Source organism: Pestalotiopsis fici, assembly GCF_000516985.1.
Source record: "Pestalotiopsis fici W106-1 unplaced genomic scaffold PFICI_Scf_7, whole genome shotgun sequence".
NCBI lineage: Eukaryota > Fungi > Ascomycota > Sordariomycetes > Amphisphaeriales > Sporocadaceae > Pestalotiopsis > Pestalotiopsis fici.
Window position 1 is genome coordinate 1,977,562 of NW_006917097.1, and position 16,017 is coordinate 1,993,578.

At 52.2% G+C, this 16,017-nt stretch overlaps 3 protein-coding genes across 3 annotated transcripts; all 3 read left to right on the plus strand.

Moving 5' to 3' along the window:
* Positions 1-1,106: 1,106 nt before the first annotated feature.
* On the plus strand, positions 1,107-3,269 carry PFICI_10253 (uncharacterized protein; the record flags this gene model as incomplete). The annotated part of the gene is made up of 1 exon (XM_007838834.1): positions 1,107-3,269. The coding sequence occupies one exon, from the start codon at positions 1,107-1,109 to the stop codon at positions 3,267-3,269; it is 2,163 nt and encodes a 720-aa protein (XP_007837025.1).
* Positions 3,270-5,653: 2,384 nt separating this feature from the next.
* On the plus strand, positions 5,654-8,936 carry PFICI_10254 (uncharacterized protein; the record flags this gene model as incomplete). Its single annotated transcript, XM_007838835.1, has 3 exons — positions 5,654-6,247; positions 6,323-6,953; positions 7,015-8,936. 3 exons carry the CDS (start codon positions 5,654-5,656, stop codon positions 8,934-8,936), a joined length of 3,147 nt encoding a protein of 1,048 aa, XP_007837026.1.
* Positions 8,937-10,955: 2,019 nt separating this feature from the next.
* PFICI_10255 (uncharacterized protein) lies at positions 10,956-13,956 on the plus strand (the record flags this gene model as incomplete). Its single annotated transcript, XM_007838836.1, has 2 exons — positions 10,956-11,684; positions 11,758-13,956. The coding sequence occupies 2 exons, from the start codon at positions 10,956-10,958 to the stop codon at positions 13,954-13,956; spliced, it is 2,928 nt and encodes a 975-aa protein (XP_007837027.1).
* Between the last annotated feature and the right edge of the window lie 2,061 nt (positions 13,957-16,017).

The following is a 16,017-nucleotide window of genomic DNA, read 5'->3' on the forward strand; positions in this document are numbered from 1 at the left end:
TGGTGGCCTTCAGACGGCAAAGGACCCGCCAGCTAAGGGGTATCCATCAAGATATCAGAGCTGAGATATAGTACATTGAGTGCTTGGCAAAATAAGTGCTACGCAATCTATTGATAACCGCGTTCTAATCCAACCTGGGGGAAGGGGGATATTGAGATAAATGTCGCTGTTGATGGTACGTACTACGTATGTAGAACACTACACGGCCAGGGGCACCCTTGAGAATAGATATTCGTCCATGAGTCCTGCGACGTCCTTGGAAATGAACTGACCTCTGGCTATGCAACAGCAGGACCAAGCTATGGCGGTGAGATTGTGGGCCTTTGATGACTTGTTGTCCATGCTGGTCTCGAGATCCATAGACCGCTTATAAACTTCCTATAAGAAAAGGCACAAGCAATCATTAGCTATTAGGAAGATGGCCGAAACCGGTTGAAGTCGCGACCAAGATAAAACCGCAATCTTCCCCAGGTACCTATTGTTGATAGATTTCTCACATGGGCCTGACTGGTTTCTCAAGCTTTGAGTTGATCACCCTGCTGTTCTGCAACTGGTTATCTCCCAGGTATTCGATAATAACCGAAGAAGTCATATGCCCGACATGAACTAATATGTCTGTCTTCCCGCTATCAAGAGATCCCACCCATTTTAATTGCCCAGACAGGTCGCCAGAGAACTGATTGAGCCCTCTGATCGACTTTCATGGTAGAGCATCAAAACTGATGCCTAGATCTCACTGGATCGGTCATGCCATTATTCATATTCATAAATGTGGAACGTCAACTCGCTATAGCTGTAGTCAGCACATATTGAGAGAATATTTATAGGTACATTAAGGTAGGTGCCGTAGCGCTATGGGCGGTCCACGGGTGTTGCGGAGCCGAACATTCGCTAGTAGCAGACCCCTGACTTACCCACCTTAGCATCAAATCCACAGAACCTTGATTGGCGATAAGCAGCTTTCCACACACTCTTATCGGCCAGCTAGCTGCCTGATACTATTGCCATTTCAAAAAAACGTCATGCGAACACGACTGTAAGCAGCCGCCCTGTGCCCTGCAGAACCGCCTGGACGACGACCACGACGACGCCGCGACTCCCCAGTAATGTCCTACAAACGCTCGCGCAGGGACTTCGAAGCAGACCTGCAAGCCCAGCAATCGCCCTACGTTCTCTTTGGCACCCCGCTGCCACCGTCTGACCCGTCTGTCCGCGACGATGGCTCCTACGTACCCGTGTGGAAGCAGGAGGTGACCGACGACCGAGGCCGCAAGCGTCTCCATGGTGCCTTCACTGGAGGTTGGAGCGCCGGCTACTTCAACACCGTCGGCTCCAAGGAGGGATGGACGCCCAGCACGTTCGTGTCCTCGCGAACGAAGCGCTGGAAAGATGACGACAAGAAGGGCGCCCAGCGGCCCGAGGACTTTATGGACGAGGAAGATCTTGCTGAGAAAGCCGAGAACGAGAAGCTACAGACGGCCGACGGCTTCGCTGGCCTGGGCTCTACGCAACGGGATGGCGCCAACCAAGGTGGACTGGCAGGTCTGTTCCGCGTCCAGGGCGACACCATGGGCGTGAAGCTGCTCAGGCGAATGGGCTGGAAGGAAGGCCAAGGCATTGGGCCCAAAGTCCGCCGGAAAGCGCGTCTTGATATTGGGGGCAAGCATCAGGACAACACCGATACTCACCTGTTTGCACCAGAGAACGTCCAGATGATAGCTATCGTCAAGAAACTGGATCGCAAAGGTCTAGGCTACGCCGGCGAGTCTAAACTGACTCCCGTCTCCACAAACACAAAGGCCAAGGATCAAGGAAGCTCAGACGAAGAGGAGGAGTATGGAACACTGATACGTCCACCAAGCTTTAAAAAGAAGAAGCCCAAATCAGTCCGAGGAGGAATCGGGATTGGCATCCTTAACGACAATGGCTCGGACGATGAGGATCCATACGAGGTCGGTCCCCGAATATCATACAACAGGGTGACTGGAGGAGATAAGAAGAAGAAAAAGGCTTCAAATACAACGAGCGCAAACCCAAGTTTGCGCTCTGCGCCCGTGTTCATTTCCAAAAAGACTGTGCTATCGAAAGCAGGGAAGAACCTGAAAAGATGCCACGATGGCCGTTTTCCTCTGGAGGGCTTCGTATTTGGTATGGCATCAGAAGACCTCACATCGGCAATAAACTCCCAGGGCAAATATCCTCCACCGCAAATCCCGCCAGGTTGGAAGACAAGCAAGCTGAAAGGAGGCACTTCGAGCAACTCGGCTTACACGTCCACTGCCGATGCTGCCAAGGCCTCCCAACTCGATCCCAAATCACGAGCTGCTCTTCTTGGAGAGTCTCAGTTACCTGGAAAGTCCGTCTTTGATTTCCTGAACCCGGAAGCGAGAAGTCGAATTGCGGTTGCTACAGGAAAAGAAAACCTTCCACAAGCCCTAGGAGAAATTCCGGCTGGATATGCTTTGACGCCCGAAGAAAAGCAACGCGAATTACTGGCCCAAGTTCCGAAGCTGGAAAAGGAGACCGCCATAGCTGCCATCACCCGCGGCGCTAGTGGAACCGCCCCCTATGCAGACGACGAGGCCAAGCGTACTCGATATCGAACGTATCTTGAGTACTCGGCAGGCTTTTCCAAGGCCTCTCTTCCCAGCAAATTGGCGTCACAAAGCAGCCAAGATTGGTTGAGAGAGCTACGTGAGTTCCATAGCTGTGCCATGATCTTCCGCCCAATGACCGGAATGATGGCATCTAGATTCACAACTTCTTCATCGTCAAAGTTCATTGGTGGCAACTCTGGAGACAGTGATGAGCTTGTATCAAAACCGGCGCCCAAACCTACCGATCCAGCTGAAGAAGCCGCAAAGATGGGAATGTACGGCACCATGACAAGATCAACGACGGACTTTTATCCTACTAGGCTGCTGTGCAAAAGGTTCAATGTGCCCGCGCCGGTTCATGTCCAGCCTGACGCCGAACCTGATTCTGCTTCAAAGAATACTGCAAGCGCCTGGAATATGCCAGCTCCCTCGAATGGCCGTGGCAGTGTGGCCATGACTCTGGATGATTTGCTACAGCAGGCTCAAGCCAATTCCTTGGATGCGCCGCTTGCTCTCAAGGTGACAGAAGACACTGCCGAACTGGTGAAACCTGCTTCAACGGCCACAAAGGTCGAAATAGATTCCAGTGTAAACGAGGCCGTGGAGGGTAACCGAGCACAAGATGATGTCTTGAAAGCCATTTTTGGCGATAGTAGCGATGATGAAGATTGATTGACCCGTTCTCGATATACCCAAAATGAATATCTACTGTATCTGTAAGGAGCAACTCAAATGCAGCGTACCCGGTGACTTAGACCGCCGTTCCCTCAGGAGGTGCCTTGTCGCCATTACCGGAGCTAGTAGTACATGACAAATGTAACGGAGCCTCTCTTTGGAGTCTACAATTAAAATATATATAGTATTAATTGGAACCTGAAAAGGTCACATGATCCAATTCGAGAAGCTGTAAAGGTCAGCACAATCCGACCTACCATGGTATGAGACGAGCGATTGACGTTTGCGGGCCCTTTCCCCCCTTTGGGTGTCTCCATTCGCCAAACATGACCCAGGTCCATAGTGCTGGAACCACTCTTATTGTTCTACGTATTTTCCATGCCAGCAAGAGCAGGTAAAGGTACGTAGGTACTACTTTAGATCGGTCAAGTCATCCGAGAGTCAAATGTATCCAGTAATTTGCGACCTGTCAAAATGCCCACGCGTCGATCCAAAGCGATTTTTTTTTAAGGAAATGAACATACGCTAAAGATGCCCATGATATTGAAACATCCTTTACTCGTCAGTGTCTTGGAATTAATTCTCTCATCTTCTCTTCTGCTATCGCATTGACGACAGACAAGTCACTGCATGTGCTTCGGCTCAGAAGAATGAACTGTCACTTGCCAGGTAGCGTCGTCATAGGACCTCCACCCAAATTACCAGGGGGCCACCCATCTTGGGCATCATGAAATTGCAGGCCCTCGTGTAACTCGAAAGTCGCTGATTTTGTGCAACTTGCGTATTTGAAAAGAATCTTATCCTTGCATCTGGTTGTGCAACTTTGCTGTGGTGATAATTGTAATCACTGTTGTCTCAACATTTATTTGCTATTGCTACCCAGTCATCCATTTTTCGTAGGAGAAGGGGGGGGGAAAAAAGCAGCCTTGCACTCATAATTTGACACTGGAGCTGCTTCATGTACACTCTCACCGTCCCTAACGGCTGTAGTGGGGCCTCAACTGTTCTAGGTAATCCGCAAAACGTCATATTTCCTGTTTGCGGCCTTTGAGCCCCAGCCGACGCCCAACCTCGTCGCAACCTCGTGAACTTCGACCTCCCGCTGCAACAAGGAAGCTAACGCAGAGGTGCGCCCCTTCATTGGTCGACCGGCGGACAGAGGAAACATTGGCTACCTACTGTGATAACATTTCGAGCAGTAAGAAGAAGAAAGGGAGAAAATTTTGTAATGTTCTTTTTCTCCCTTCTCGTGTGATTTCATCTCAAACCTCCAAGACCCAACTTGATCTCCGAGAATATTGCGGATCAAAGCACACTACAGAATACGTACCTAGTGCACTACCCCGCGGTACAGAATACTTTGTATCGACGGAACCTTGAAACACGCATTGGATCCCCATGCAGTGGCAAGCCACGGCGTTCGTCACTCACTCACATCAGGCCAGAGGAAACGATCGTAGCAACATCGCAACGGTTCCGTCCCCCTCAACACAACAACGTTCATTAATATGTGCGACTGATTAGTGCATCAAGAAAAAAAGACCGGATCTGACTACTACACAGCACGTGGAGGTGCGCTTTTACCGGACCATACTGCACTACGATCAAACCGTTGCACTGGCAACTTGGCCTCGATTGGAACTCGCAATTCCGACTACCCAGCCTAGCCGCTAGATTAGGTGGATTTTTAAGGGGCAGGGCCGTCGAGCTTACCCCCAAATTTTGAGAAGTGCGGCGGACAGTCTTGGTCTCGACCCTCTCGCATTGAGGAAACCCGACAGTGAGCTTGCGCTGCTGTAATTGGTGGCCCCCCTTGCCTACGTTAGGAACTGGGTAGTCTGTCTACTATCCAACTTAGCGCAGTATCTACCTGTACTCTCTGCAGGCGGCGCAACAAAGGCAAACCGACCAACCGACCAACCGACCAAACTGACTTACTTGACTTGAACGGGCGCGATTTGATCGAATCTCATCAAGTTTGTTTGGAGGCAAGGAAACCCAGAGGCTTTTCTTCTGCCTCACACCACATGCAACAGCAGCGCCTCGGCGATTGATATTTGTTTCTTGCTATTGATTTATTCCATGGGCAGCAGCTCGCGTCAACACATTCTAGAATTTGTGCCCGACCACCAGACCTGCTTGGTACTGTACCTGCCTGCTACCTCCCCAGCGCCAGCGCCAGTGCCCACCCGGGATCTTCTTGTTTGGCGGTGACTCCAGTGTATCAATTACCACCAGTATCCGCTACAACAGTGTCTCGCAACCAGTAAAAGAGGCACCAAGGAGTAGTTACTCCACGTCAAGTCAAGCAATTCCACCCACCCTGGGGCTCTCTTGGAACTGCCATTTGAGTTTGGGACTGGTCCTTGCTCGCTGCCACAATGTCGACACCTGCAACTTCCGACTATCACCACTCTCACCATCAGGGGAGCCATTCGCACCACACCACCTCTGCTACTCACGGCCAACCTTCGCGATCGCACTCGACGCGGTCCCGCCCCAACACATCGGCGAGCGCAGCAGGCACTCCCCACCGCTCTGTCTCGCATTCTGCTCACCACGGCCATTCCCGTCAGTCCTCGACATCGAGCCGCCCCGTGCAGGACATTCTCCCGCAGCGAGACTATGAGGCGAGCAACTTAGCCTCAAAGCGAAGTTCAAGTAGAGACCGTCACGGCCCGTCCACGTCGCGAGGGGCTACCGCCGCCGCCGCCGCCGCCGACCCCAAAGGTCTCCATCGCCGATCCAGCAACCGAGCTGATCCCACTATTGTTGCCAATGCAAACAATCCGGGACCTGAAGCAGTGCCGCCCGTGATGCAAGCCGCAGCAGACGCCCGCGCCACGGGCGCGAAGACGAGGACGACGCGGACGTTGATTCCAACTCAATCAGGAAAATGGATCTTGGGCAAGACGATTGGTGCTGGTAGTATGGGCAAAGTCAAACTCGCCAAGAAAGAGGATGGCACAGAACAGGTCAGTCAACCCCCCTCAATGTGCTGGCTTTACCATTGTCCGTCTTCCCCTCACTAAAACTCTTGACTTCTCTAGGTGGCCTGCAAGATCATACCTCGAGGTTCTACGGAGGAGAATCATCACAGCCGTGCAGACAAAGAACGAGCAGACCAGTCCAAAGAGATCCGCACAGCTCGAGAGGCTGCAATTGTCACATTGCTCGATCATCCCAATGTTTGTGGGCTTCGTGACGTGGTGCGCACAAACCATCACTGGTACATGCTCTTCGAATATGTAAACGGCGGCCAGATGCTAGATTATATCATCTCGCATGGCAAACTAAAAGACAAGCAAGCAAGGAAATTCAGCCGGCAGATCGCGAGCGCCTTGGACTACTGCCACCGGAACAGTATTGTGCACCGTGATCTGAAGATCGAGAACATACTGATCGCCAAGACTGGAGACATCAAAATCATCGACTTTGGTCTCAGTAACCTGTTCGCCCCGCGAGGCCACTTGAAAACCTTCTGTGGCAGTCTTTACTTTGCCGCTCCTGAGTTGCTTCAAGCTCGCGCCTACACCGGCCCAGAGGTGGACGTTTGGAGTTTCGGTATCGTGCTTTACGTCTTAGTCTGCGGTAAAGTTCCGTTCGATGATCAGAGCATGCCGGCCCTGCATGCAAAGATCAAGAAGGGACTGGTCGACTATCCCAGCTGGCTCAGCACCGGTAAGATTTTGCTGCAATCTTTGTGATAGTCGACTATAACAATAAACTAACAACATTCCAGAATGTCGACATCTCCTCTCTCGAATGCTCGTTACAGATCCAAAGGCGCGTGCCACCATGCACGAAGTATTGAACCATCCATGGATGACGAAAGGCTATGGTGGCCCCCCAGAGAACCATTTGCCTGCACGAGAACCACTAACACTGCCCCTCGACCAAGAAGTCATCAATGCCATGACAGGCTTCAACTTTGGACCACCTGAAGTCATCAAGGCGCAATTGACCAGACTCATAGAGTCTGATGACTACAAGAGAGCGGTCGCCTTGTGGCAAAAGGAAAAGGACATACCTGCACCAATGAGGGATGTTGAAAAGAAGAGAGGCTTTGGATTCGACTTTTACAAGAGAAGGAACTCGGCTAACAGCCGTGACAACCTCACAGCCCCCAGTTCAGAAGCTCTTGCGCTGGGTAGCGATCCCCTGAATGCCTTCAGTCCTCTTATTTCAATCTACTACCTAGTTAGGGAGAAGCAGGGTAGAGACTCGGTTGATATTCAGCCCAAGCATCACGCGCCCAAGAATGCTGCCGACACGCCAATGCCAGAGATTGCACCACCACAAGAGGCGCACACCAATACTGCCGCTTACGAGATGCCGGGAGAGAAGCCTACTGGTGGGCGGTCTCGTCCTAGGGCACGAACGCACGGAGAAGACGATGCACCCGAAGAAGTCAAGAAGGCGCAGGTGTCGCCACCAGCTCCCAAGGCACCCGAGGGACAACTGGAGGTACCTCATAAGAAAGAAAGCGCGGCGGCTGGTCTGCTTCGGCGCTTTAGCACCCGACGTCGCAAGGAACCAGAGAGAGTAGAAAAGGATCGATCGCACCCACCAGTGGTCCACGTTCATTCACCCGAGCATACCGTCGCACCACGGAAGAGCTTTAGCATCAGGAGATCGAGGCGCGATCGAGACGAGACTGATGGTGCTCGCTTGCGTTCTGGCAGCAGCCAGCCTCAGCACCGAGATCTTCTGAGCTTGCCCTTGGCGGCCGGTGATAGCAGCTCAAGTAAGAAAGGGCTCGGACGGTCGACCAGTGTCAACTCGGCGGATTACAGAAGACGCCAGTACAATTCAGCCAGTCGAGTCGCCAAGGACCCGCCCCCAACAAGCGGCTCGGACCATTCAGGCACTGAAAAGTCAGGAGGAGAGCAACAGAAGGAGTCCCTCAACACCCGCGCAGCGTCGATGAGGGCCAAATCTCTGGGTCATGCTCGTAGGGAGAGCATTCAAGCAAGACGACTCAAGAGAGAGGGCGCCCGCGCGGCTGATGTACCCGAGGAAACGGATGCGGAATTGGGCGAGGCAAGTGGCGCCTCGGCAGAACGACTCGACGACTCTGAGCTGGCGAAGCCGGTCTTTCTCAAAGGTCTCTTCAGTGTTTCTACGACTTCGACGAAATCTGTACCGCAAATCCGCGCAGATGTCAAGCGAGTACTGAAACAACTTGGAGTGGACTACACGGAAATTCGAGGCGGATTCAGCTGCCGCCACAGGCCGAGCATTGATCTGCACAAGGTAACAGACGGCCCCGGTAGCCCTGTGGCCACACCGGGTCATAGACGGAGGTTTAGCTTTGGTCTCCGCAACGAAAAGGATCGGGATGAGCTACGAGAGATGGATAGAGTCCCCGGGACACCGCGGACACCTGGTAAAGGCCACCAGACTGACCGGAGTGCTTCCAACTCGGAACTCTCGGAGAATGGCAGCGTTCGCGACGCCGGCGGTTCCTCTCGAAGGGTGCCTGGAGAAACAACAACTCAGGTGCAGAGTGATCTGGGCGGCAGCATGACATTAGACTTTGAGATCTTCATTGTCAAAGTGCCTTTGTTATCTCTTCACGGATTGCAATTCAAGCGTATGGAAGGCAACACGTGGCAATTCAAGAACATGGCGGATCAGATTCTCAAGGAGCTACGGCTATGAGCTCATGCTAATCCAAGATTTTGAGATGGAGATCAGGTAATGCAAAAAAGGGGCGAGCAGCAGCATGGGACAATGCAATCACCATTGGAATACGTGTTTCTTTGACAGATGTCCCGAGCATTTCAGATTCTCGGGAGCAAGGCATAGCAAGCAACAACACGATATGCGAAACGATGCTTGTGTACCAAAGGGTCAGCGATGTATGTTTGTATTAATAACTGTGGGAAGACGAGAAGGTGCACGAAAGGGGAAGGGGGCAGAAGGACAGCCGAGGCCGGCGTTTTCCAAAGACAAGGGAGCACTGCGAGTTCAAATGGCCGTCTAGACTTTTGGGACGAATTGTTTTCCTTAGAATAGGAACAGGATACGATGATAATAATGTGTGGACTGCACATGTGGCAGATCCTATATATAATATATTTCTTGTGGTGGCTTGTAAGTTTTCTGATTCAGAGATGAACGTGCACTTGTGCTCTATACTTCCACACACGTCTTGTGCGACATGCCCATCGATAAGTACCTAGGGTGTTTCTGCAACCACTGTTCTCAAGAAAAACTGAAATATGTGCATGGGAGAATCCATACATGATGCATAGGCTCAGAGCGTGCAGCAGAAACCACGAATCGGGGATGCTGCATGTGGGGACCGCTAATAAAGTCTCACATTCCTCAATAACCCAATCGATCTGGGCAGCACTACCGTGTGTTCGTTCAGTCGGAGTAGCCAAGGTCGCTTTCTTTTGGAGGGGAGGGGGGGGGGAGAAGGACGAAGGAAAAAAAAAAAAGCAATTATGTGAGCATGAGAAAGAAGGACTACGAACATCCCAGCGTCTTTTTTATTAACTGTCACGGTTCATTTTACGCCTCAGCTAAGGGGAATCGTGCCATTATGATCAAGCCATCGATAGAAAACCGGGTGTGACGGTTGTCGTCCAAAGGGCCAGGTGAAAAAAAAAAAGGGCCCCACCATCATCAGCCCTCTTGGTTCTCTCCTTGTCTTCTGCTTGGCTGATGGGGTGGACGGACATCGTTCAAGGCTCTTTGGTGTTTGGCTTGGCGGCCGGGCAGAGATGAAAGGGTACCTGAGGCTCGGGTTCTTCCGGGGGGTTGAGATGCGCAGAAAGGCAGATGAGATTCTAGCGATTTAACGGTTTTCTTGGGCTTGGTAACTTGGTTCACCCTAGCACGAGATACCAGAAGTCCAAGTAGCGCGCTAACGCGCTGTCAATGGTCCTAAGCAAGCAAGGTTCTGGCCGTGGATCGACCAAATCTGAGGGGCCGCTTAGTCTTAGCGCCTCGAAAATCGAACGATGTCCTCGACGCCTCCTTCCCGCTGGAGTCGCATCGTACGGCCCGCGCAAACTGGCTATGACTGGCTGGCCCAGCAAAGTGAGTTGCATGTTTCTTGTTCCTCTCCCCAATTCCAGTCTGCTCTTGTCCCAACCCGCATAGCAGCAGCAGCGCATCGTTAGCAGCACAATCGAAGTCTCAGTACCAAAGCAGCAGAGTAATTGTCCGTAAGAGAGAGAGAAAAAAAAAAGCTGAAACACTCTGTACCACCGTGGGAGAAGGACCTGCGGCAAGAGGAATCACCGAGTCTATCCCGCGCTTCGTTTCGCTCACTCGCTCTCTCTCTCTTCCCCCCTCAGAACCAAACCACCACTATTCATAATAGTAGTTCAAGTCTTCCACTTCGCCGTCCCCCGGTTTTTCCTCATTTCTGCTAACATCATCCCGTCTACCGGCCATTCTCTGCTTTCCCCTCTAATTGCGACTCCCACCGTGCTATTGACGACCCCCCAGACGGCAGCCCATTGATTTATCTCCGTCGTCCTGGCCTGATCATCAGCCCACCCTGTGCCCACGCCTGGTACAGCACTCCTGGTTCCCGCCCTTTTGCACTCAGTCAGTAAACCACACACGAGCGTTGCCCTGCCTGGGGGAACGCACCACACCCTAGGCTGCGCTGAGTGGTGTCGGGCCACTCTCGCATTTCATGGTCCCAACGCCAGTTCCAGCATGGCTTCTTACTTTGATGGCAATAACACCTACGTCCCAGTGACGGAGGGCGAACCCTTCACTGATCCTTCCTGGGACTTTAATCCGTACAACGACTCGCCATCCTTCACCTACGACTCGACTCCCCTCTTCTCAGAGGACTGGAAGCAGATCCAGCAGCCTCAGCAGCAGCAGCAGCCAGAATCAAACGAGCTGTCCATCAAGGAGCAGCCGTCACAAGCGTCCATCACACCACCGTCGACGAGCGACTTCCTACCGCCGGACGTCAATGGACTGCCTTATCCTTTACAGACTCAGCCAGCTGTCCCTGCAATGGCCATGAACACCTTGACCGAGTCGCAAAGACGGAAACTCCAAAGCATTGCCATGCCCGCTCACTTGCAGTATCAGTCTCCCAAGAGCGAGCCCAGTCCCGAGTCGGCTTCCAAGTCGGCTTCCATGTCACCTAGTGACGGAGGCTCTAAATCCAATTGCCGTAAGCGCAAGTCATCAGTCGAGGACGACGACGAAGACGACGACGATTTGGATGGTCCACATCCCGTGAAGAAGACAGCCCATAACATGATCGAAAAGCGGTATCGTACCAACTTGAATGACAAGATAGCTGCTCTTCGTGACAGCGTACCAAGCTTGCGCATCATGTCAAAAAGCTCCCGTGGCGAAGATACCACAGCCGACAGGGAAGAACTACACGGTTTGACTCCTGCCCACAAGTTGAACAAGGCCACTGTGAGTTTTCCTTTCAAAAGCCGTCGCATCATGTCGCATTGAGTACAAGCATGCAACTAACTCCATAATGTAGGTGCTAAGCAAGGCAACCGAGTATATCCGCCATCTGGAGAAGCGCAACGTTCGCTTGGCAGATGAAAACAGTGCCATGCAACAGCGAATCGCCGCGTTCGAGAAATTATTCTTGTCCGGCGCTATGAACGGTGCCATCAGCCCAATCCAGCAGGCACCTACTCCGGGCCAGTATCCACGTGATGCGGTGAGAATGAACCGTTCACCACCCATGCCCACGACCTCGGGCCCTCATGCGGAACCTCAGGGCATGATGACTGTTCCCGAAGATATGAAGCGCATTCTTGCCGCTCAAATGGCTGTGGGACAGCCGTATCCAGTTCCCCAACAGCCATTCCGGAGACCCGACCCAGCCATGGTGAGGCAGCAACAAATCCATCAACAGCAGCAGCAGATGCAAGCTGGAGCGTGGCAAAATACTGCTCCCTACTTTGGCAAGCTTATGGTAGGCTCGCTGGCTGGGTTGATGATACTTGAGGCTGTTCGCGAGAATGAAAAGAGCGACGACAGAAGCACTGCCCGCGGACTTTCTTCATTGCCATTCAACCTGCTCGGCTCACTCATTTCATCCTTGAACATCGATTTCATGGGCTACCATCTAGATGCCGGGGAGATTCTTACTTCTCTCAAGTATGTATTGGTGCTTTGTTGTCTTTGGTGGGCAATCATTCCATCGCTATTCAGGAAAAGCCCCCCAAAGCCGAAAACTTCCACCCAAGGTCCAAGCTCTCTTGGAGCCGCTCCTTCTCCAGCATCGCCAATTCATGTTCGTCGGCAAGCCTGGCTCACCGCTATCCAAAATGTCTGGATCCCTCGCCACAACTTCTTCCTTGAGGCTGCAGCACTCGGCCTAAAAACAATGAAGCTTAGTCTGCGAAACCTCATTGGCGTCAGCGGATATCAGATGTTGACTGGCCTTTCGGAAGAGCAGGAAGCCGCTCGTGTCAAGGCCTGGTCTATTGCTCTTGACGCACAGTTGGCTGGCGGTGATGTGGAGATCAACAAGAGCCGTCTGACACTCACTCTTGTTGCGTCTGGCACTTTGCCTGACACGCCCCTGCGACTCATGCTCAAGGCACTTCATATTCGTATCCTGCTGTGGGAAGTAGGCTTGACGGGTGTGCAGCTCGGCATTTTTAATACGATAGCCTCAAAGATGGCACGATCTAAATGGAACGAGGCTCGAGATCTCCACCGCCTATCAAAGCAGTTGCGCCGCGGAGGCAATGAGCAATATGAGGACGATCTGCCTGACCACCTCACCATACTACTCGAGCAAGACGCTGATGAGGTATTCAACCAGAGTGTTGTCCAACGCGCTCACAATCTGGCGTGGAACCGACCCACCGACCTTGATGCTATTGGTGTCACCGATGGCATGGACGCGGTGGTTGAGGATACCGCTATTCGTTCTCCGATGGATGCTGTGGCAGCTTGGTGGTCGACCTTGACTCTTCAGAGCGCCCTCACGAACAGCCTCTTGGTCAGAGATGACGAAGATGGCGAGATCACACAAAATGTTGAAGACGGTATCATGCTAGCCCTGAGAGTTGCTCCAGTCGGCTCAATCGCACAAAATCGTGCCCTCGTAGCTCGCGCTGTCCTCTTCAACGAGAAGCGCGGTGCCAATATTGCAGCCGTCATCCAGGCTATCGGCCCTTACACCGCATCTCAGGACTGCTGTGGTGGCCACGACGACGAAGAGACGGCACCTGATACTCCTAATATCGACATTCCCGACTCCATATCATCACAGGCCGAGGTATATATGTCTCTTCAATGCGCCAAGGCAATTGCCCATCTGCAACGATACGCACCGCCTGAAGAGCCCACTAGCGTCTATCCCATTATCGAGAATGAGATTGACGTGACAAATGAATTGTCGTTACTCGGCTACACTGCTGCCTTCACCTTGATGAACCGTCTTGCTGGCCACGAAATCGCCGCGGAGACCTGCAGCCGTGCTCTTGAGAAGCTCTCAGGTAATCTGCGGATATGGATAGGCAAGGACAGCTGGCTGGATTCTGAAGTGAAGCAGGAGATGGTGGAACGATGCTTAGCCGTCACCCGTGGCATGGTCGGGATGGATATTGACACCGACACCGGCTACGGCAGCATGAGCGACTCCGAAGTCGACCACGACGCTGGATTCAGTAGCGACTCTGAACAATTTTCAGTCTCTTCGGCCTCGGACTCTTGAGGATCCACCATAAAACGGCAACTTTGCACAAAATACAGCCTCACGAGAGCGAATGGAACGCTTGCGTGTTGATTCAAAGGTCTCAGGCTGGCTGCAGGCAATACCATTGTTGTAATGATTATTCCTACCTTATTTGGCGTTGTGTTACTGGGAGAATCAACCCTCCCATGCGATGGAGTCGGTCAATTACTTCATGATATCACACTTTTCCAGCGTCTGTCGATTAGCTGTATTCGACGGTCTGTCATTATTTGCGACATTTATATTAGACGGTCATGTACAAATATCATTCGCTACCCACTTGCACCGAATTGGGTCGTACACGCACGAGTGACGGGATTGGTACAGGATATAGGCGTTTGGGAGCTCACGGAGCCGAAGCGGAGCCGGAGCTGGTTAGGAATGGGATTTGCGATGTTTCTCCGGCGTCGGCCCAATACAGTGGCTAAGTCGGCTTTCCTTTGTCTGAGGACCCGATCACCTACATGAGAGTCACTGAATTTCTTCCAGATGATCTAGACTGTAGTAGTTTGTTAGGACCAACAATTAGACGTCATTTTTGCAGCCAGCCACATGGAGTTATGCCACAATCGACTCGAGATCCAGGTACCTGGCCATAGGTACGACGTCTGCGTATAGGACGGCGTCTGTGGAGGGAGAAGGTATCTTAAAGCAGCTTGCCAGGCTGGCAAAATGCTCAACGAATTTTGCCCACAAAACCAATCTCCTAGACAAGCTCGACGAGATAGATGCTAGAGACGGCAGTCGTCGGGTCGCGCCAGTCCAGTCTCCAGGCGCGACCCCTTTCCTTTGTCTTGCCGGCACCAAAGTCGCCCAACTACGCCAACTACGACACTATGCTCTTAGACAATGCATGTACCTAGACTTATGTAGGCGTCTGTCGAACTACGCCCTATACGTCGATCAATGGTATCGAGATCGACGCTCTGGCCTACGGAGTCGCTCAACCTGACTCGGCCGGATGAGTCGGCGGGGACAGGAAACTGTGCTTGCTTTGTAATACGCGCGCCTGTCTTTTGTCATTCCGAGACGATGGACCAAGACATAGAGCAACCCGGTAGGCCAAGCTAGCGGCCGACTTCCCGGAATTGAGCAATCATGGTAGCGAATTGTGGTGCGCTATGCCAGACGACCACCGTCTCCCGCCCCCCTGAGATGGGTCCCGTTTTCTCCCCTACATAGCCTCCGCAACTCTCCATGTCAAAAGGATGGACGAGGTTAGCGGAAAGTCAACTTTGGCAGGGGAGAGTCGTCGGTCCCATGGTCCTCCGAGTGCGAGCAGACAAGAAGTTGGGTGGTGGTTGCACGAGCTCGGACATTTTGCTACCCGAACAATCTAGCGTATATGGGGGTGTTCTTTTTAGAGTTTACTCCTGGCCTGCAAGCTGCTTTTTATGTTTGCCTTGTTTGACGCGCGATTAGATGTGGATTCGTGGGGTCTTTTTTTTTTCCTTCTTGTTGCTCTGGATCTACTGCGGCAGAGATGCCCGCTTCGGCGCTTCGGCGCTTCGGGTCAAACGTGTAGATGTTCTTCTTGGATCTGTCCTCGAGATCCTGTTGGCGAACCGGGTTTGGCTCTATAATGTGGGATAAACTAGAGAGGATTTCCTTTGCAACCTTCGTGATCCTTCCTCGGTAGATGAGTGCCGGGACTATGGACTATACAAGACTACTTGGTAGTCATACAGCGCTACATGACTACGCACAGTGATTTGCAGTGTATAGAAAGTACATCCTAAAACGGAAAGCCGACGTACAACTTTTCACGCGAGTTGTCTCTTCCATCCAGATATGGTGGGAAAGGGAGAGACAGGCTTGAAGAGTACATAGGATATCTAGACTGATGAACAATCATGCATTAGCTCCATTGCACAAGACGAGGTACCTCTATTGAGCTACCTCGAGACAGTACCTCTCGATACTATATGCAAGTACTGCTCGACTATAGCAGAATGCAGTATAGTCACTGCATAGTTGCTTGGGGCTTGGGGGCCGGGTCTGTCAAGTCCCGCCATAGTCACGCATTAGGGGACGCCCCCC